At 39.9% G+C, this 22,918-nt stretch overlaps 1 protein-coding gene across 1 annotated transcript in view; it reads right to left on the reverse strand.

The window, feature by feature from the left end:
• The window catches only part of LOC111954714 (DLA class I histocompatibility antigen, A9/A9 alpha chain-like), an 85,695-nt gene extending 63,048 nt beyond the window's left edge, over positions 1 to 22,647 (reverse strand). Inside the window, 1 exon segment of the mRNA XM_070436192.1 lies at positions 22,501 to 22,647. Coding sequence (XP_070292293.1) covers positions 22,501 to 22,558 — 58 coding nt within the window. The 5' untranslated portion in view covers positions 22,559 to 22,647.
• Positions 22,648 to 22,918: the final 271 nt, after the last annotated feature.

Here is a 22,918-nt window from a genome sequence, read left to right on the forward strand (position 1 = left end):
GACAAAAGGTGGAAATTATAGGCAATTAGCAAGACACCCCCAATAAAGGTGATTCTGCGTGGTGACCACAGACCACTTCTCGTTCCTATGCTTCCTGGCTGATGTTTTGGTCACTTTTGAATGCTGGCGTGCTCTCACTCTAGTGGTAGCATAAGACGGAGTCTACACCCACACAAGTGGCTCAGGTAGTGCAGCTCATCCAGGATGGCACATCAATGCGAGCTGTGGCAAGAAGGTGTTGCTGTGTCTGTCAGCGTAGTGTCCAGAGCATGGAGGCGCTACCAGGAGACAGGCCAGTACATCAGGAGACGTGGAGGAGGGCATAGGAGGGCAACAACCCAGCAGCAGGACCGCTACCTCCGCCTTTGTGCAAGGAGTAGCACTGCCAGAGCCCTGCAAAATGACCTCCAGCAGGCCACAAATGTGCATAGATTAGTGCTGAGCTGTAATCAATGAACAGCATTCTTACATAGGTGTTCCTTTTGTCCAGGTGGGAAAGGGCAGTGTGGAGTGCGATTGAGATTGCATCATCTGTGGATCTGTTTGGGCACTATGCGAATTGGAGGGTTTCCAGGATGATGGTGTTAATGTGAGCCATGACCAGCATTTCAAAGCACTTCATGGCTACCGACATGAATGCTACGGGGCGGTAGTCATTTAAGCAGGTTACCTTCGCATTCTTGGGCACAGGGACTATGGTGGTCTGCTTGAAACATGTAGGTATTACAGACCCGGTCAGGGAGAGGTTGAAAATGTGAATCAAGACACTTGTCAGTTGGAGGCTCTTCTTCATCTCTGTTCTGTTACTGCTGTATCTCTGTTACACTGAGATATTGTATGTAAACAGGCAGCATCCCAAACAGCAACACTCCTAACACTGGTTTCAGTATCAATGTGTCATGAAAACATGCCATACATTTGTTGTAGGGGCAAATGAGGACATAGACAAACATACACACATACACAGCAATACTCAAATCTGAGTGTCAGAGAAGTTAACTAATTGAAAACTGTATTCTGAAGCAGACAACAATGTTGGATGACAGTCAATGGAGTCAATGCAGAAACGTACAGTAAGAGGCCACCTAACATCAGGCTAACATCAGGGATACGGCTAACATCAGGGATACCCTTGTGTCTTATCATAAACAGGGTATGAAAAGGAGACAGTCAGCCTTGGTGACGGAGGCTGCTGCTGCATCAGGACTACATGTGTCTGTAGTTAAGGTATGAAATGGAGGGAAGAGGTGGGTGGGGAGTGAGAGGGAGGTGGAATTAGGGACATGTTGTCACGTCTGCTCCTCCCCTCTGACGTTGCCAGAGTACTAACCACCGGTCCTGGGATTCATCATTACGCTCACCTGGCACTCATCATTACCTGCACCTGTTAATCATTATGATTCACACCTGGACTCCATTACCTTCATCATCTCCTCCCCTTTATATGGCACTCTCCCATGTTCACTCACCAGTTGGTATTGTTCTTGTGTCTTATGTTAGTGTCAGGTTCTTGGTTTTGTTGTTTATTAAAACGTTTCACCTGCTTCCGACTCACTGCCCCATCATTACACATGTGACTACAGGGATGGTGGATTTTGAAGGGTCAGTGGCAAAAGGGATTGGGGGGACAAATTGATTTATGGGAGAGTGGGGAAAGAAATAGGCTGCGTTCCAATACCCTGCATCCAGAAGTGTTCACACTTTCATTTGACCTCATGTATTTAAAAGCATTGGATTGGTGCAAGCATAATATGGAGACATTCCACCACAGCACAAGACCACTGGATGACCCCAGGCCAAGTGTTTGCTTTCATAACCCCCTGTTTTATTTGAATATTGTGAAAAAAGAATAAACAATTCACCACCTAAAACCCTGCAGATGAGGCAGAATCAGGCAACAGTGTAAAATCATGATTATTTACAAATCAAATCTTATTTGTCACATGCACCGAATATAACAGATCTAGTAGACCTTACAGTGAAATGCTCACTGTAAACGGCATTTTATTAACACAGAAGTTAAACAGTGTTATGTTTTAATGTTTTTAGTTGAGTTACATCTAATGACAATGCTTTCCTTTCAAATTACAGAACCGGATTGGTACTATGGGCGTTCCCTTAATGCCTCCTGCAACACCCGGCGCCGTAAAGATGCTGGTTATAAGCGCAGTGTCTGCCTGTAACTTGTTTTGCTCAGAGGTGCTGAAGGGGAAAGGTATGTATTCTCAGATGAATGTGTATCCCAACATAGAAAATGTAGTCCTACATTTAGATGTAAAATGTTTAGAATAATTTTCATCTCTCCATTCTATAATGAGTCTTTCCACAGTATTCCTTTTTTAGTCCAAAAAATATTATATATTCCTCATTTCAAATAAGACTCTTTCCTGCTGGATTCTTAAAGTAAAAGTCTTATTTAAAAATGTTATTAACTGCCCTATGACATCTTTTTTTTCTTTTTTTCGATACACTAATAATAATTCATTTTAATTTGGCGGACGCCTTTCAGGACACTCAAGGACGTCTTACATTAAAAGGAGGCCTACATAAATAAAGTGTGATACATGAAGTCATAAAATCAAGTGCATCAATCAACAGTGGAATATAACATCTAAATAATCTAAAATCAAAGGACCAGACAAAACAGGACAGATAAAAAGAGAAGGGAGGGGTTGGGAAGAGGATACACACCTGGTTTAGGGTAAGGGTTTGGTTTAAGGTGGTAGGGCTGGTTTAGGGTAATGGTTTGGTTTAAGGTGGTAGGGTTGGTTTAGGGTAATGGTTTGGTTTAAGGTGGAAGGGTTGGTTTAGGGTAATGGTTTGGTTTAAGGTGGTAGGGTTGGTTTAGGGGAAATGGTTTTGGTTTTAGGTGGAGAGGTTGGTTTGGTACATGGTTGGGTTTAAGGTGGTAGGGTTGGTTTAGGGTAAGGGTTTGGTTTAAGGTGGTAGGGTTGGTTTAGGGTAAGGTTTGGTTTTAAGTGGAAGGGTTGGGTTTAGGGTAAGGGGGTTTGGTTTAAGGTGGTAGGGTTGGTTTAGGGTAAGGTTTGGTTTAAGGTGGTAGGAGTTTGGTTAAGGGGGTTTGTTAGGGTAGGGTTTGGTTTAAGGTGGTGAGGGTAATGGTTGTAGGGAGGGTTTAGGGAGGTTTGGTTTAAGGTGGTAGGTGTGGTTTTAGGGTAAGGGTTTGGTTTAAGGTGGTAGGGTGGTTTAGGGTAAGGGTTGGTTTAAGGTGGTAGGGTTGGTTTAGGGTAATAGGGTTGTTTAGGGTAATGGTTTGGTTTAAGGGTGGTAGCGGTGTTGGTTTAGGGTAATGGTTTGGTTTAAGGTGGTAGGGTTGGTTTAGGGAAATGGTTTGGTTTAGGTGAAGGGTTGGTTTAGGGTAATGGTTTGGTTTAAGGTGGTAGGGTTGGTTTAGGGTAAGGGTATGGGGTTTAAAAGGTGGGTTAAGGGTTGGTTTAGTCAGGTTTGGTAAGTGAGGGTTGGTTTCACAGGTAATGGTTTTGTTTAAGGTGGTAGGGTTGGTTAGGTAATGGGTTTGTTTTAGGGTAATGGTTTGGTGTTAAGTGAAGGTTGGTTTAGGGTAATGGTTTTGGTTTTATAGGATGGTAGGGTTGTTAAGGGTAAGGTATGGGTTTTAAGGTGGTAGGGTGGTTTTAGGTAAGGGTTTGGTTTAAAGGTGGTAGGACTACCGGTTTAGGGTAAGGGTTTGGTTTACGGTGTAGGCTACCCGGTTTAGGGTAAGGGTTTGGTTTAAGGTGGTAGGGTTGGTTTAGGGTAGGGTTTGGTTTAAGGTGGTAGGCTACCCGGTTTAGGGTAATGGTTTGGTTTAAGGTGGAAGGGTTGGTTTAGGGTAAGGGTTTGGTTTAAGGTGGTATGGTTGATTTAGGGTAAGGGTTTGGTTTAAGGTGGTAGGCTACCCGGTATAGGGTAAGGGTATGGTTAAGGTAATAGGGTTGTCTTAGGGTAAGGGTTTGGTTTAAGGTGGTAGGGCTGGTTTAGGGTAAGGGTTTAAGGTGGTAGGGTTGCTCACCTGAGGTAGAGTATCTCATGATAAGCTGTAGACCACACTATCTACAGTTGAAGTCGAAAGTTTACACATACTTAGGTTGGAGTCATTAAAACTTGGTTTTCAACCACCACAAATTTCTTGTTAACAAACTATAGTTTTGGAAAGTTAGGACATCTACTTTGTGCATGACACAAGTACTTTTTCCAACAATTGTTTACAGATTATTTCACTTATAATTCACTGTATCACAATTCCAGTGGGTCAGAAGTTTACATAAACTAAGTTGACTGTGACTTTAAACAGCTTGGAAAATACCAGAAAATTATGTAATGGCTTTAGAAGCTTCTGATAGGCTAATTGACATCATTTGAGTCAATTGGAGGTGTACCTGTGGATGTATTTCAAGGCCTACCTTCAATCTCAGTGCCTCTTTGCGTGACATCATGGGAAAGTCAAGAGAAATAAACCAAGACCTCAGAAAAATAATTGTAGACCTCCACAAGTCTTGGGAGCAATTTCCAAACGCCTGAAGGTACCACGTTCATCTGTACAAGCAATAGCACGCAGGTATAAACACCATGGGACCACGCAGCCATCATACAGCTCAGGAAGGAGATGCGTTCTGTCTCCTAGAGATTAACGTACTTTTGTGCAGAAAGTGCAAATCAATCCCAGAACAGCAAAGGACCTTGTGAAGATACTGGAGGAAACAGGTACAAAAGTATCTATATCCACAGTAAAACGCGTCCTATATCGACATAAGCATGATATTTCAGGTTTGGGGCTGTTTTTCTGCAAAGGGACTAGGACGACTGATCTGTGTAAAGGAAAGAATGAATGGGGCCATGTATCGTGAGATTTTGAGTGAAAACCTCCTTCCATCAGCAAGGTCATTGAAGATGAAACGTGGCTGGGTCTTTCAGCATGACAATGATCCCAAACACACCGCCCGGGCAACGAAGGAACTGGCTTCGTAAGAAGCATTTCAAGGTCCTGGAGTTACACAATTACGGTTATATATATATATATTTTTAGCACTAACTGAAGTTTATTTAGTGTTTATCCGGGTAGCCGGAAAGTAGAGCATTGCAGTAGTCCAACCTAGAGTAACAAAAGCATGGACACATTTCTCTGCATCATTTTTGGACAGAACATTTAGATTTTTGCAAATGTTACGTAGATGGAAAAAAGAAAGATCAGGGTCCAGGTAATGCCGAGGGTCCCTTCACAGTTTTATTTGAGACGACTTTACAACCACCAAGATTAATTGTCAGATTCAACAGAAGATTCTCTTTGTTTCTTGGGACCTAGAACAAGCATCTCTGTTTTGTCCGAGATTTAAAAGTAGAACGTTTTCAGCCATCCACTTCCTTATGTCTGAAACACCAGGCTTCTAGCGAGGAGCAATTTTGGTGCTTCACCATGTTTCATTAGATGTAAGCTGTGTTGTCCAATCCCGCATAGCGGGAAAGTTAACATTATGTTTTCGAATTACATCCCCAAGAGGTAAAATATATAGTGAAAACAATAGTGGTCCCAAAACGGAACCTTGAGGAACACCGAAATGTACAGTTGATTTGTCAGAGGACAAACCATTCACAGAGACAAACTGATATCTTTCCGACAGATAAGATCTAAACCAGGCCAGCACTTGTCCGTGTAGACCTCGGTCTGACGCCATTAAAAGGTCATTTACCACCTTCACAAGTGCAGTCTCAGTGCTAGTGTCACGGTGCTGACTTTTGCCCGTCGCCTGCAGCAAAAGCCTCTATCCCGTCCTCTGGCTAGGCAGAGTACTTTAGGATTTTAAGTACTTCGGTGCAACAAGGGCCTAGCCGTGCGGCCCTACCAACCCTTCTATTTATTCTTAGTGGCCCTTTGCGTGAGTTGGCTTTGTTCCTTAGTTCACGTTGTCACTCCCTTTATGATTCTATTGTGTGCTCTTAGAGTATTATATTTCCTCTAACTACTCAAATTTATACTAAGATCTCCTTTAACCACCTGTCCTTTTTATTTATTTATATATCAATACCTAATAATCTCTGTTGATTATTATGCTCGTCAGCTAGTAGTCACTTGGAAACTAGTATTGTTATATGTGGGATGTAAATTCTAATCCCTGATATACTTGTTATTGTCCACACAATTAAGTATTCTTTAGTGCTATAGCCTTAACCTATAACCAGTGTCACTTTCTGTTCAGTGACAGTGTCAAAGGCGTTTCTCTCCAGATCGTTAAACTGGCCTAGTTGTCAAAGTTTCTAGCTTTTATTAAATCATTCTGTTTTTTGTCTTATGCAAATCTTTAAAGTGCGTTAACACTTCTAACAATATTGACTAAATAGCAAAATAGTTCAATTACCTTAAATTCTCAGCCCCTTGGTCACTTTCCTGTAATTGGTATTCTCACAGCAATAATGCTAGATTCCTGAATTCCAATATCTTAATACTATTCACTTCCAACCCTGTGTATAGACTCAATATATTGTAACAGGTATTTGGCTGTTTCCTTTTATTGCTAATCACTTCTGGACCTGATGTGTCACTGTGTGAATGCCGCTTTGTCCGCRATCAAGAGGTGTCTAGACCCCTGTGTTTCGGAGACTCAGTCTCGGGTTCACAAAGTTCAACCATGTAGATTCAGATAGTGATCCAATAAAGTACTTTGGCAAAATTATCCAGTTCTCAAATATTGTTCTAGTCCAACAAAAAGAGCACTATACTCTTTTACACAAAAAGAGAGCACTATACTCTCAATAGTACATTTACCTATGATGATTCTCCATATGAAGTCTGTCTCATATGTCAGTGAGTAATCATGGTTCTCTCATGATCTCTGTTCTCTTTATATACCTTTTTTTACAGGGGAAGTTCCCAAGGTTCTGGGCCTCTGTCTAAACGTTAGACTACTATTGCGCAATCTTAGACTTCAGTTAGTGCACTCAGCTATAACTCAAGCTTCCTGTTCCAAATCTAGGTCATGCAATACTGCTGCCCACATTGCTGCTTCCGTGTTACTGTCGGCTGATTCTACTTGATGATACCAGCTGGTTGTTTCTTCCACTGGAGGTGGTGTGTCCAGAGTCAGTAGTGAGAAGTCTATGATGGGTATCTCTTCTGCTTCCCCCGGTTGTCCAGTTTCTGCAGGTGTAGTCCATGGTTCCAAGAGGTCCCATGGATGCCCTGTGTTGTTGTCCTCACTTCTTGATGGAGTGAGCAGATCCTTTTTGGCTTTTGTCACACTATGATGGTGTCTAAAACCAGACTGAAGCATTTCGTATACATTGTTTGTCTTCAGGAAAGCAGTGAGTTACAGCTTTTTCTTTTTTTTTGGAGAGGAATGGAAGATTCGATATAGGCCGATAGTTTTTTATATTTTCCGGGTCAAGGTTTGGCTTTTTTCAAGAGAGGCTTTATTACCGCCACTTTTAGTGAGTTTGGTACACATCCGGTGGATAGAGAGCCATTTATTATGTTCAACATAGGAGGGCCAAGCACATGAAGCTCTTTCAGCAGTTTAGTTGGAATAGGGTCCAGTATGCAGCTTGAAGGTTTAGAGGCCATGATTATTTTCGTCATTGTGTCAAGAGATATAGTACTAAAACACTTAAGTGTCTCTCTTGATCCTAGGTCCTGGCAGAGTTGTGCAGACTCAGGACAGCTGAGCTTTGGAGGAATACGCAGATTTAAAGAGGAGTCCGTAATTTGCTTTCTAATGATCATGATCTTTTCCTCAAAGAAGTTCATGAATGTATTACTGCTGAAGTGAAAGCCATCCTCACTTGGGGAATGATGCTTTTTAGTTAGCTTTGCAACAGTATCAAACACAAATTTTGGATTGTTCTTATTTTCCTCAATTAAGTTGGAAAAATAGGATGATCGAGCAGCAGTRAGGGCTCTTCGATACTGCACGGTACTGTCTTTCCAAGCTAGTCGGGAAGACTTCCAGTTTGGTGTGGCACCATTTCCGTTCAAATTTTCTGGAAGCTTGCTTCAGAGCTTGGGCATTTTCTGTATACCAGGGAGCTAGGCAGAGGGAGTCTGGAAGGGCATCAAGGAATCTTTGTGTTGTCTGAGAATTTATAGCACGACTTTTGATGCTCCTTGGTTGATGTCTGAGCAGATTATTTGTTGCGATAAAATGGTGGTCCGATAGTCCAGGATTATGAGGAAAAACATTAAGATCCACAACATTTATTCCATGGAACAAAACTAGGTCCAGAGTATGACTGTGGCAGTGAGTAGGTCCAGAGACATGTTGGACAAAACCCACTGAGTCGATGATGGCTCCGAAACCCTTTAGCCTTTTGAATCATTCTTGAGGCACTCGGGAAACTATTGAGCGTGAAAAAACCAGCAGCGTTACAGTTCTTGACACACTCTAACCCCTGCGCCTGGCACCTACTGCCATACCCAGTTCAAAGGCAGTTTAAAAAATTGTCTTGCCCATTCACCCTCTGAATGGCACACATACACAATCCCTCTCTCAATAATCCATGTCTAGAAATCCTTATTTAACCTGTCTCCTCCTCTTCATCTACACAGATTGAAGTGGATTTAACAGGTGACATCAATAAGGGATCATAGTTTTCACCTGGTCAGTATGTCATGGAAAGAGCAGTATATTATTTCTTAAACCCATATACAAACTTATTGTTTCACTTCAAATCCTTTGCTGTTTATAACATATCTTACTGAAAACATTGTTAAAAGGCCCAGTATGGCACTGTCCTTCAAATGTGTAAAGTAGAAACACTTACATGTTCACTTGCTCCATCATCAACTTCAGAACATATAGTCAAACATTTTTTATGCCACAAATCATAAATCAAACATATCATAAAATCAAAACTAGAAAAATAAAGCCACTTTTGGTAAAAGAGAAGAAAAAATGTACAAATGGAACATATGGACAGGCCTTGTCTGGCTTATAGCCATGCAACTAAACAAGTTAGTGTGAGCAAAATGTCACATAATTACTGTATCTTATACCACCAAAACATATGTGAAGCTACACTACACATTCAAACAAAATAAAAAAAAATCTCAGTTTAAATTCATGTATTTTAAATGTGATCGTTTTGGTGGCTTCACTTAGAATAACAGAAGTTCAAATCCTAATTTAACATCAACAATCTAATCATGTCCAGAAACACACTTTCCTGGTGTTCCATTGATTATAATATACCTGTAAGACTGTGAAGTCTATCACACAGTGGCAATATTACATTATATAATTCAACAAGATTACAGCACAACTTTTAAAAAGCCAAACCAAGGATTAAATCAAAGTAAAACTTTTCAATTAAATCCCCAGAGAATATTTTTGACAGATATGTATATTATATATACACATATGTGTGGGTACTAGATAGCCTATATGTGATATACTCTGATGTTACAGAAGTGCAGAGGTCTCTCAAGTCTTCAGGAAACCCCTCACAGAGTTGTCCTCGTCAGCTAAAACAGAAATAAAACCCCAATGTTACAAAGAGACTGATTGAAAGATAATGACTTCAGGTTAATTACCAAGTTCCTAATGCATGGTTCACAGTAACTAAAAACTTCCATATTAACTAAATAACTACATCAATTCACATTAAGTTAGAACCAGCATCACAATCTACATGGAAAAGAGACACAACCACACTCTAAAATGGATACAGTCAAAACACAATAGAAAATGTGATATTTTCAGAATAGTGAACAATATGAACTGAGACACTTACTGCTGGCTGGAAGAAACCCTGAAACAGAGATGAACATGATGTTATTATGGACTCTGATAGCTTGCTTTATTGGAATACAACAAGAGAACATATTTGAGAGTATCCTGAATCCTGTATTCCTACTGCAGACTTCACATAAAGCCTACAGTACGTGACAAGATTTACATGAAACAGATTAAAATCAAACAATGTACTTCGACCATCACTACTATACTAATGCTTTTAATATCTAAGATATGAAAATAGAAAGGTCTTTCTCTCCTCACACCTTTGTTGCTGTTCTTCTTCCAAATGACGACCCCAACAACAACAACAACAATGACCAGGAGGAGAGCCACCACCCCTCCAATGATGGGGGCTGGGTCAACTGTAATCATCAGAACAGAGCATTCAGACTACAGTGCAACACATTTCCATCTCAAATGAAATACAAGCAGCATCCCTATTCATGTAAAAAATATAAATAATTCAGGAGGTGAATTAGAACATGCAATCAGAAAAGTAGTGCTACCGAGCAAATTGGTGAATTTAGAAACAAAGAATATTGGGTAAATTCAGTAGGAGGGTTGGGTATAGTGTATCCTTTAATCTCTCCCTCTTACCCCAGTTGGTCTGGATCTCAGACTCAGTCAGAACCTTGATGAAGTACTCCTTGATACCAGTGATCTGAACCACACACTGATACTTGTTGTTCTTCCACTCCTCAGGTGTCACTCTGAGGTGGGTGCTTTTCTGGAAACTTTCATCATCGTTGAGGAGAATCTCTCCATGCTCCACATCTTCATGTTGGTCATTTCCATCTTTCTGCCAGGACACCATGACTCCACTGGGGTAGAAACCTGTAGCGTGGCAGGTCACTGGAGAGGAGGGGGTCTTCTGGAGCAGAGACACTGAGGGAGGGACTGGAGGGAGAGTTCAGACATTTCATTGGTGTTATTTTGAAATGAGCGCAGACTAAAAGCATTGACATTTATCCAAATTTTACCATAAATTAAGGTGATTTCTGTAGATAACACAGAATCAGTAAAGATAAAGGATGTTGGTGGTATAGATGATGWCACAATATGGTGCATTCTGGATCATTAACCAGACATATTTCACTGTTGTTCCAGAACCACTCAATGTTCCTAAGTGACACATCTATAATTATGTAGAACTGGACTTCATTCACAAATCAAAAGACAGATGTCAAGTGTTGCATAAATACAAGGACAAAAGAAGAAAAAAAAGTGACATTTCTGAATGTTTACCTGTCCTCATCAGAATGCTCTTCCCATTGACCACCTGCTTCTTCAGACACTCAATGCAGGTCTGGGTGAAGTAGAACTTCCAGAAGTTCAGTCTACTGATGTCACTGTTCCACTTATCCTGCATGAAATCAGCTTGTTGTTTAAGAGATTTCCAAGAGGATTTCTTCATGTCGTACTCAAGGAAGTTCTCCCCATTATAACCCAGATGTCCAAACCCCTCTTTCTGTTCAGACTCATTATCCAATGAGCAGCCATATATGTACTGGAGAACGTGGACTCCTGAAAGAGAGAAAGAGGGTCAGCAACATTGTGTAATCTGTTCTCCAGATTCAGTCTGCCAGTGGGATCTCTATCATCATGTATTAGTTGTTCAACCAGACTGGAATAAAACAGATCAGCTCAGACCTCTACAGTGTGATGATGATGTCACACCTTCACCACAGAGACAGAGAGAGTTGATGAGGAGACTCAGAGTGTGGATCTATTCTACACCAGCTGATGTTGGCTTGGTTCTATTTACTGTGTTGAAGATACACATTGGTGTTCAGTACAGTAGTGTTATTCTGACAAATGGATGTTGTGTAGGACTGTAGTTGAGAGAGGTCTGTAAATGAATAAAACACTGTTGAAGACTGTCCTCTAGTGATGATGTCAGAGGAAGTGAGAGAGTGAGAAAGGATCCTCTGTTCAGTCAGGAACAACAGGAGAGAGAGAGATGGAGAAACTAACATGAGTAATGGACTGACTAACATGACTAATGGACTGACATGACTGATGGAGAAACTAACAAGATTACCTCTCAATAATGTGAGCCTGCTGGAGCTATATATATATATGTGTGTGTGTGTGTGTGTGTGTTCCCCAGATCCTGAGGGTGACAGGTGAGTGAGTGTGTGTGTATGTATAGAGAGTTCACCCGAGAGGCCTGATCAGCTCCAGCAGCAGAGCCCACAAGGAGTCACTGGGCACTATGGTCCATTAGAGCAGACAAGCCAAACATATCATCATCACGTTCTGCTCCTCTGCTTCTCTCTACTGTCCTATCAGATCAGAGAGACACTCAGAGAGGCTGAGGAGACCACAGCTCTACTACGGGGGACAGAGGGCAGCACACAGCTGGGCAGTGTGGATAACACACACACACACACACCATGAAAGCTCCACAGAGCAGACTAGAGGGACTGACTGAGGTATTGACTGACATATTAAACTTACACATGTATTCCAAGCAGAGATCTGACTTTCACCAACCTGCCATTCGGGTAATTGGAGACTGACCTTAACAATGACATACTGTACGTCCATAAAGATACTCATAGTTTGATGCCATTTACAGTAGTGGTTTGGTCATCATCATCACACTTACAGAGTACACAGTAGTTTTAAAACAAATGCTGTGCTGGTGTCCAGGAGCAACAATTGGGACCATACATACAGTAAACATAAGCAGAGAAACAAAGAAGTCCATGCTAGATGCTTTCTAATACTGAAAACCAGCAAATAATGCTGTGTGATATAAGTGTGTGAAGGAAACAGAAACTGGAAGGAGGGGCAGATCTGTACATCCCTGATATTCTAGATTCTAGTGATACATTCTCTAATCCTGATTAATTCATGTCTCCTAGAATAAGGGATTTTGACAGTTTACACAAACACAACTGATCAGATGTGGTAAAGATGAAAGACGTACCTCCACTTTGGTTAAAACGCTGCTTTAGAATATGAACTTCAGCTTTGAATGACTGCTGGGAATCAAAGAAATTCTCTCTCTCGCTCTCCCAGAACTCTGCGTCTGTCTGCTTCATCCAGTCCTGTTCGGGCACCACTTTCTGACTGTTGCTGTCATAGTGAACCATGTGAACACCATCCACCATCCCCACAACCACAAACTTTGGGAAGTTGGAAACTTCAGAGGATGCAGTGTAGAAATGCTTCAGGGAGTGAATCGCTAGAGGGGAAAAAGTAAATGTTAATGTTGAATTTTGAACAGATTTTTTCTAAGTCATGTAGGCTAAACAGAGGTTTACATTTTCTCTATATTCACTTTCTAGTTTCTCCACACTACTGTTTAATAAACTGGTTATTTATTAAATATTACTTTGAACATTTCTAAGACAGCATGTAACCCTTAGATATTACACATATTGTGTACCAGACATGGAGAACCAAGAATGTTTTATCAAGAGAATGGTCTGGAACCACTGAACACTAAGAACAGTATTGTGAAATGGAACTGTGATATTCCAAGACAGATATTTCAGTGGATTTATTACATGTGATAAACACAAGTGAAAACATTGTATTCCTTCCAAATGTACATGATATGGTCCCATGTGGCTTAGTTGGTGGAGCATGGTGCTTGCCACGCCTGGGTTTGGGGTTGGAATCCCACCGGGGACAAATACAAAAACGTGAGTGCATAGTGCTGCTGTAAGTCGCTCTAGATAAGAGTGTCTGATAAATAATGTAAGTTCATTGATAATAAGAAGCCCAAGACCACTATCACTGTAAGACTGATAGATAAGATGACACTACTTTTTAACACATCTACATTTGACCTTGTTCTGTATTCATCCCCTGATAGGAACTACCAAGTGGTTTATACTATTTGATTCAGTTCACACTCAGCTAAAGGTAATATGACATCAAAACAGACTTTTATGATAGTCTATTAGTGTATTATATTTAATTAAGAGGAGAAAAATCCCCAAAATACACATTTACAATTTCTTGGCTTTGGAAGGAATAACACTGCAGAGTCCAGGTGCAAAACCTGTCATTGTTCACAGTCCTCTGGTGTGTTGCTGACATCATATTCAGAGAGGAAGGTAAATGGTCAATTCTGTTTCTCAAAGGTGGCAGAATTTACTTTTTAGCCTCTTTTATGAATGTCAGTAGCGCCGCAGTGTTGTTACTGAGCAAGCTATAGGCCGATGTGAGTAAGACTTTTAAACAGGTTAACACTCAATGGGCCAGACGGAATACAAAAGGTACATTCTCAGAGCATACACAGGCCCAGTCTGTAATCCCAACTTGTTTCAAGCTGACCACAATTGTTCCTGTTCCAAGAACTTCAAGGTAACCTGCCTATATGACTATCCTCCCGTAACACTCACATCTGTAAACATGAAGCGCTTTGAAAGGCTGGTCATCAGTACATCACTGGGGCCGAGCTCATCCGAGCCATCCAGGTTCTAACCTGCTATAATTATTATCCTAACATGCTATGAAAAAGTCATAGCTGTATCAAAGTGCTGTGTTTTTAGGGAATCTCTTCAACTATTGACAGAGCTGTATCTGGAACTGCATGTTGAAGATAGGAGATTGTGTGGGCTATTAATTTTAGAGGTTGACCGATTATGATTTTTCAACGCCGATGCCGATTATTGGAGGACCAAAAAAAAGCCGATACCGATTAAATCGGCCTATTTATTTATATGTAATAATGACAATTACCACAATACTAAATGAACACTTTTATTTTAACTTAAGATGATACATCAATAACATCAATTTAGCCTCAAATAAATAATGAAACATGCTCAATTTGGTTTAAATAATGCAAAAACACAGTGTTGGAGAAGAAAGTAAAAGTGAAATATGTGCCATGTAAAAAAGCTAACGTTTAAGTTCCTTGCTCAGAACATGAGAACATATGAAAGCTGGTGGTTCCTTTTAACATGAGTCTTCAATATTCCCAGGTAAGAAGTTTTAGGTTGTAGTTATTATAGGAATTATAGGACTATTTCTCTCTATACGATTTGTATTTCATATACCTTTGACTATTGGATGTTCTAATAGGTATGCTTGAAGCATTGCAAAGAGCTGCTGGCAATGCTTACGAGCCTGCTGCTGCCTACCACCGCTCAGGCAGACTGCTCTACCAAATCATAGACTTAATATAATAAACACACAGAAATAAGAGCCTTAGGTCATTGATATGGTCAAATCCGGAAACTTATAATTTCGAAAACAAGACGTTTATTCTTTCAGTGAAATACGTAACCGTTCCGTATTTTATCTAACGGGTGGCATCCATAAGTCTAAATATTGCTGTTACATTGCACAACCTTCAATGTTATGTCATAATTACGTAAAATTCTGGCAAATTAGTTCGCAACGAGCCAGGCGGCCCAAACTGTTGCATATACCCTGACTCTGCGTGCAAAGAACGCAAGAGAAGTGACACAATTTCCCTAGTTTATTATTGCCTGCTAACCTGAATTTCTTTTAACTAAATATGCAGGTTTAAAAATATATACTTCTGTGTATTGATTTTAAGAAAGGCATTGATGTTTCTGGTTAGGTACATTCGTGCAACGATTGTGCTTTTTTCGCAAATGCGCTTTGGTTAAATCATCCCGTTTGGCGAAGTTGGCTGTCTTTGTTAGAAAGAAATAGTCTTCACACAGTTCGCAACGAGCCAGGCGGCCCAAACTGCTGCATATACCCTTACTCTGTTGCACACAACGCAAGAGAAGTGACACAACTTCCCAAGTTAAAATAAATGCATGTTAGCAGGCAATATTAACTAAATATGCAGGTTTAAAAATATATACTTGAGTATTGATTTTTTTATTTTATTTTTTATCCCCTTTTCTCCCCAATTTTTCGTGGTATCCAATCGCTAGTAATTACTATCTTGTCTCATCGCTACAACTCCCGTACGGGCTCGGGAGAGACGAAGGTCGAAAGCCACACGTCCTCCGAAGCACAACCCAACCAAGCCGCAATGCTTCTTAACACAGCGCGCCTCCAACCCGGAAGCCCGCCGCACCAATGTGTCGGAGGAAACACCGTGCATAATCAAGTCAAACCAATTATATTTTGTACAGAGAAGTATAAATAAGTTGAGATGCTCAACTACTGTATGACTCTTTCAACATGCCACTGAAAAGGTTGAAAGCTGCAACTAATTTGATGATATGTGAAAATACTGAAGAGTAATTCAAAGCCATTTGCAAACACCAAATTGGATGCTTAGCATAAATAACTTTGAACTTCTTTGTCCATCTGAGCACTTGTGTTTTTGTTTCAAACACACACTATACCACTTGGGCTCCGGGCTGTACCACAACCGGCTGTGTTCGGGTGTCCCATAGTTGCACTAGTTGCCCAGCGTCGTCCGGGTTAGTGGACGGTTTGGCTGGGGTAGGCTGTCATTGTAAAATAAGAATTTGTTCTTAACCCATTTGCCTAGTTAAATAAAAGGTTAAATATATACCAAAGGGATCATTTACTCAGAATACAAACTACAATGAAAAAATATATAAACGCAACATGTAAAGTGTTAATCATTACTAGGGATGCACAATATATCTTGTTTGAGTCCAGTAGGTCACATGACCAAGGAGCTATTGAAATTAGAAAGTTTGAAAAATGTATATAAAAACATGTGAGATGATAATGGACAAACTAAAGGGTGTGCAATGTGTAGGGCCACTGAGTGTACATTCTGAACCTTGTTTGAGTCCAGTAGGTCACATGACCAAGGAGCTACTGAAATTTAACATAAAATCATTTAAAATGAAAATGACAAACTAACAGGTGTGCAATATAGAATGATAGTCAGTGGACATTCTGAATCTTTTTTTGAGTCAAGTAGGTCACATGATCAAGGAGCTTTTGAAATTCGAATGTAAAAAAAGTTTGTACTTCGTTTATGCTCCCTAACTAACTCAACTAGAAATACAAAATGCTGCTCACATTCCCACGTTTATTAGCTTTGGAAAGCTAATTATTGTCCAAATCGTGAAAATAAGTCCTGTGCAATGTTGTGCACAATTTTTCCAACATGACACTGATTTGGAGTCTGTGGCTCAAGTGGTTTGAAAGCTATTGAGGTTTGAAAGCGCGAATATCCGTCAAATATCCAACTTGAAACTGTCTTTACCTCGGTCCTTTGATAAACATTTCCTGCAATTGTACTACACTTTATATTACTGGAGACATTAGCAGAATCTTCTTTAATACGATGGTAGCCTAGGCCGACTCTACTGACAACAATAAAAACGACATCGTCATTGAATGCGACCATGTAGTCTAGGCCTATGTAAATGAGCCCACGCAAAAAGGGATCCAGATTTTGTCAAATGAATATCAAAAGTATTTTTTTTGCATTTTAGCTAAGACTTACCCTTTTCCTATCATTAACCTAATTCTATTAACCTGCTGCATAAATTCTCATCTGCTACTAAATGTCAAATATGATGTTAATTTGATAAAAGCTGGATGCCTTCTAGCCATGACCATGAAATTGTACAATGACATTCAGAAAATGGCATTAATTTTTCACATGTAGATAGCACTTTTCAGTAGTGCTTAAAGCATGCCATTCCATGAGCTCAGAATTTATTTTTAAACTCAAATCAATGAGCCCAATCAGTGCTCCGTGATAACAAAATCATAATCAACAGAATAGGGCTGGCTAATAAGTCCTTCGTTTTGGGGTAATGCTCAGGTAAAACAATTTGGCTAACCTATACTTCTATATTTCAAAGTCCTATTCTTGAAGATTCTGATAGACTGGTTTTTAATGTAAAGATATAATTTAATCTTATTATTATATGTAGTAGAAAGTGATGTGTTAGAAGAAGTCTACATAACCAACCCATAAAGTAAAATTTAACATACATACATGACCAGCTATGTAAACTTTAACATTGATTTATCCTGCAATAGATGTCTTTCAATTGGTAACATACATTTTGTCTTCTTATAATGCCTCTTAACTTCTTATGGCTGCAGGGGCAGTATTGAGTAGCTTGGCTGAAAGGTGCACAGAGGTGCCCAGAGTAAACGGCCTGCTCCTCAGTCATAGTTGCTAATATATGCATATTAGTATTGGATAGAAAACACTCTGAAGTTTCTAAAACTGTTTGAATTATGTCTGTGAGTATAACAGAACTCATATGGGAGGCAAAAACCTGAGAAAAAATCCAAACAGGAAGTGGAAATTCTGAGGCTGGTAGATTTTCAACCAAGCTACCATTGAAATCACAGCGATATATGAATGAGTTTGCACTTCCTACAGCTTCCACTAGATGTCAACAGTCTGTAGAACTTTGTCTGATGCCTCTACTGTGAAGGGGGGCCGGATGAGAGGAGAATTAGTCAGGTCTGCCATGAGGTGACCATACGCGTTCACATGAGAGCGAGCTCTGTTCCATTGCTCATCTGAAGTCAATGTAATTCTCCGTTTGGAACGTTATTCAAGATTTATGTTAAAAACATTCTAAAGATTGATTCAATACATCGTTTGACATGTTTCTACAGACTGTTATGGAAGTTTTGGACATTTGTCAGGTTTTAGTGAACGCGCTTCCCTGACGTTGGATTTGTATACCAAACACGCAACAAAAATAGCTATTTGGACATAAATGATGGACAATACCGAGAAAAAAAACGAACATTTCTTGTGGAAGTGGGAGTCTTGGGAGTGCATTCCGACGAAGATCAGSAAAGGTAAGTGAAGATTTATAATGCTTTTATGAGTTTTGTTGACTGCACAATTAGGGCGGGTAACTGTATGGCTTGCTTTTGTGGCTGAAGGCTGTTTTTAGATTATTGAATATTGTGTTTTGCCACAAAGCTTTTTGAAATCTGACACAGCGGTTGCATTAAGAACAAGTGTATCTTTAATTCTATGTAAAACATGTATCTTTCATAAAAGTTTATGATGAGTATTTCTGTTATTTGACGTGGCTCTCTGCAATTTTTCTGGATATTTTGGAGGCATTTCTGAACATGGCGCCAATGTAAACGGAGGTTTTTGATATAAATATTAACTTTATCGAACAAAACATATATGTATTGTGTAACATGAAGTCCTATGAGTGTCATCTGATGAAGATCATCAAAGGTTAGTGATTAATTTTATCTCTATTTGTGCTTTTTGTGACTCCTCTCTTTGGCTGGAAAAATGGCTGAATTTTTCTTTGAGTTGGTGGTGACCTAACATAATCGTTTGTGGTGCTTTCGCTGAAAATCCCATTTGAAATCAGACACTTTGGTTGGATTAACAACAAGATTACCTTTAAAATGGTATGAGATACATGTATGTTTGAGGAATTTTAATTATGAGATTTCTGTTGTTTGAATTTGGCGCCCTGCACCTTCACTGGCTGTTGTCATATCGATCCCGTTAACGGGATTGTAGCCAAAATAGGTTTTATGGGGAAAGTAATCTAAAAGTAACTGAATGTAATCAAGATTACGTTACTGAGTTTGGGTAATCCAAAAGTTATGTTACTGATTACAATTTGGGACAGGTAACTAGTAACGGATTACATTTAGAAAGTAACCTACCGAACCCTGATTAAGAACCAGTTCTTTCCCTTCTGACTAACAGAAATCCATGTAGGTTTGAAGAATACAAGCTACAACAATTGATCACACGTATATTCGGACTGGATTTGTTTTACTGGGGAGGTCTGTAAATGTAATTATCTGCACAAAACACCACATCTGAAATTTTAGTCACGTCCGAATCTTCCATGTCAGTAATTTATACATGGCAGGAGTAACAATTCCAACCAGAATAACCAACTCCAAGGTCCTTGAAATCCCTGTGTTTTGAGAGAAATGTCTGAATTTGACAGGTGTTGCTTGCGGTTTGAGCAAAAAAAACATTAACTGATTGGATAAATTGAAAGAAGTGGTGCGCATAAGCTATATATGAATGGCCTACATGTACTGTATCAACTTTCACAATGAATGTTTATGGTTTATTATGTAAATACGGGCATTTTTGAATGTTAAAGGTTTCTGAAAATGGAACCTCTTGAAACGGCTTTTTATCTATCTGAATATTTTCACTAGTGGCTGAGACATTGTCATTTTGATATGTTTTTGGGGAAGAACATTATTTGCATCCATGAGCTATCTAGCTTTTTTTATTTTATGACCAGCACTGTAGGTGCCCGAGACAACTTTACCAGCATCATAGCACACGTATCGATGAATCCTTGTGACATATGAAACACGAGTGATTGTGTAATCAACGTGTAATAACTACATAAAAAATTTATAAACTAGTTAAATTATTATGTGAGGTGCAGTCATATTCAGGTCCTGATTGGTCAACAAGCTTATTTGACGACGCTGGGCCAATTGTGCGCTGCCCTATGGGACTCCCAATCACGGCCGGATGTGATACAGCCAGGATTCAAACCAGGGACYGTAGTGAYGCCTCTTGCACTGAGATGCAGTGCCTTAGACCGCTGCATCCGTGTGTGTTAACTATTTAACTGTACTAGAATGCTTAAAAGGCCGCTAAARTTGTAAATATCGGTTATCGGGATCTGTTTTTTTTGTCAAGGAAAATATTGGATATCGGTGTTGGCCAAAAATGTCATATCGGTGCATCACTAATCATTACACAGGTGCACCTTGTGCTAGTGTCAATAAAAGGCCAATCTAAAAATGCCACAGATGTCTCAAGCTATGAGGGAGTGTCCAATGGGCATGCTGACTGCAGGACTGTCCACCAGAGATGTCACCAGATCATTTATTTCTAATTTCTCTACCATAAGCTGCCTCCAATGTTGTATTACAGAATTTGGCAGTACGTCCAACATGCTGAAACATGAAGTGATGGCGGAGGATGAGTGGCACGACAATGGGCCTCAGGATCTCGTCACGGTATTTCTGTATTCAAATTGCTATCGATTAAATGCAATTGTGTTTGTTGTCCGTAGCTTATGTCTGCCCATACCATAACTCCACCAACACCATGGGGCACTCTGTTCACAAGGTCAGCAAACCGCTCCCCCACACGACACATGATGATCTGTGGTTGTGAGGCCAGTTGGACATACTGCCAAATTCTCTAACATCTATGGGGATTGTTTTGTGTGCCAAAACGGCACATTTTAAAATTGGCCCTTTTATTCCCTCCAGCACACTTGTTCTGTTCGCCTAGCTGACTTCCGTACTGACCGCTTTTGTTCCTTATGCCTGGAGCCGGCCCTGGCGGTGCAGACAAAATATTARACATCATTGTCATATAATGCCTAGAGGGAAAAGTTTTCACAAATCATATTGAATCAGAAAAATGTTGTTATTTAAAGCTGCAACATAGAACTTTTTGTCAACCTAACAAAACTCATAGAAATGTGTGTTTTAGATCTGTCATTCTCATTGAAAGCAAGTCTAAAGACAGAATTGTCAGGGAGTCCCACACCACAACAATCATGGATCAGATGCGCACATTTGGTTTTCCTACAAAAAAATGACCCTAACTGAGCATTCTGAGAGCTTGTCCCGACTACGTGCAGTGTATAATGTAGTGGTTCACTATCACACCAGTAGATATCCCATAAGGAACAAAAGCTAGTACCAGACGGAGAAGGCTTGCACTGATATGGTCATTCCATCATATAGCGACCCTGGACATTTTCCATCATGCAAGATACACTAGGTAATTAATCATGATCTGATGATAATATCAAACTGTCCCATACAGCAGCCAGGCAAATTGTGTTCTAAGAATTAAATTGGTTTTGAATTTTGTTTTGGGCCGGGGTGGCAGGTAGCCTTGTGATTAGAGGGTTGGGTCAGTGACCGAAAGGTTGTTTGTTCAAATCCCAGAGCTGACAAGGTAAAAAATAAACTGTCATTCTGCCCCTGAACAAGGCAGTCAACCCACTGCTCCCTGGTAAACTGTCATTGGAAATAAGATTTCTCTTAACTGACTTGCCTAGTTAAATAAAACATTTCTCTAGCTGCTCTTTTAAATAACTGTCAGTAAATATTTCAGAGGCGTTTATCAACTGCCCATGTGTAGTTTATTTCCTGTCATTGGTCCGGACCTCAGCCGAGCTGTGCTCACATTAGTAATAAAGCGCACCGTGGCACACGTGGGAAAGAACAGAGGACCACCCTTTTGGAACGAACCACCGTATGGTGTTTGGTGAGCACCCGAGCGCGGAGTGTTCCCAACTGTCCAAACGAACCGAACTAAATTGTTAAACGCACCARAATTCGGAAAATAATCGCACCCAATATTAGTGTGAAAACCCCCTAAGAAACAGTAGATATGTTCTATGTGCGATATTTCTATGCTTTACAGCTAAAGATTCGTTTTTGCGTCATTGACTTTCGGTTTTGGTTGTACACCAGTTTCAAACAGATGAAAGTASAATATTTTTGGTTATAGAAAATATATTTCACAGCGGTTTAGATGGTACAATGATTCTCTACACTATAACGTTACTTGCTTGTTATGCCACAAACTAAAATTGGGTGAACTATTCGAATTTTTGAAACCAGGAAATGGCGTAGCGTTAGCGATTTCTGCATTGTGCATCTTTAAATTATAATTGTTTTATTTATTATAATTATCTTTTATCTTGATTCGGAAGATAAAGCTTGTAAAGTTTGTAAAAGTAGAAAAGCCTAATTTGACGATAATAAGTAAATGCATAGGCCTTTATAACAGCTAACGTTAAATAGTCCAGCTAAGAAAAAAAAGATATCTTTCTAAATCTAACAATACATAAAACGTTATACTTACTACCAAATGCCTCGTAAAGGTGGCCTATTCCCAGGAACATAAGGATAAAAACCTTCATGTTGACATTGGTCTGTTCAATTATCGATGTTAACCGTGTTTTTGTTGTCACTCCCGATGTTTCCGACTGGGTGTTCCTGAACAAATGACCTGAATATAACGTTGTTGAGCCAAATGAGAATTTAGACAGCTCAAGCATCATAAAATCTGGGTGGAACCAAGCAGCAGAGGTTGAAACTAAAGTGGCCTAAATTGTATCAATTCTGATTGGGCTGGAGCTGGGGTTGAGATACGTTAACTAAAATTGATGGGTTAGTCATTGCAACAATACTAGATAGTGGCGTCCCTACAGGGTTGAGTGCATTCAGTTACCGATATAGGAGGCATATAATTGACCAACGTAAGCCTTTTCTTTGGTATT

This window comes from Salvelinus sp. IW2-2015, linkage group LG30 (assembly GCF_002910315.2).
Source record: "Salvelinus sp. IW2-2015 linkage group LG30, ASM291031v2, whole genome shotgun sequence".
In the NCBI taxonomy this organism is placed as follows: Eukaryota; Metazoa; Chordata; class Actinopteri; order Salmoniformes; family Salmonidae; genus Salvelinus; species Salvelinus sp. IW2-2015.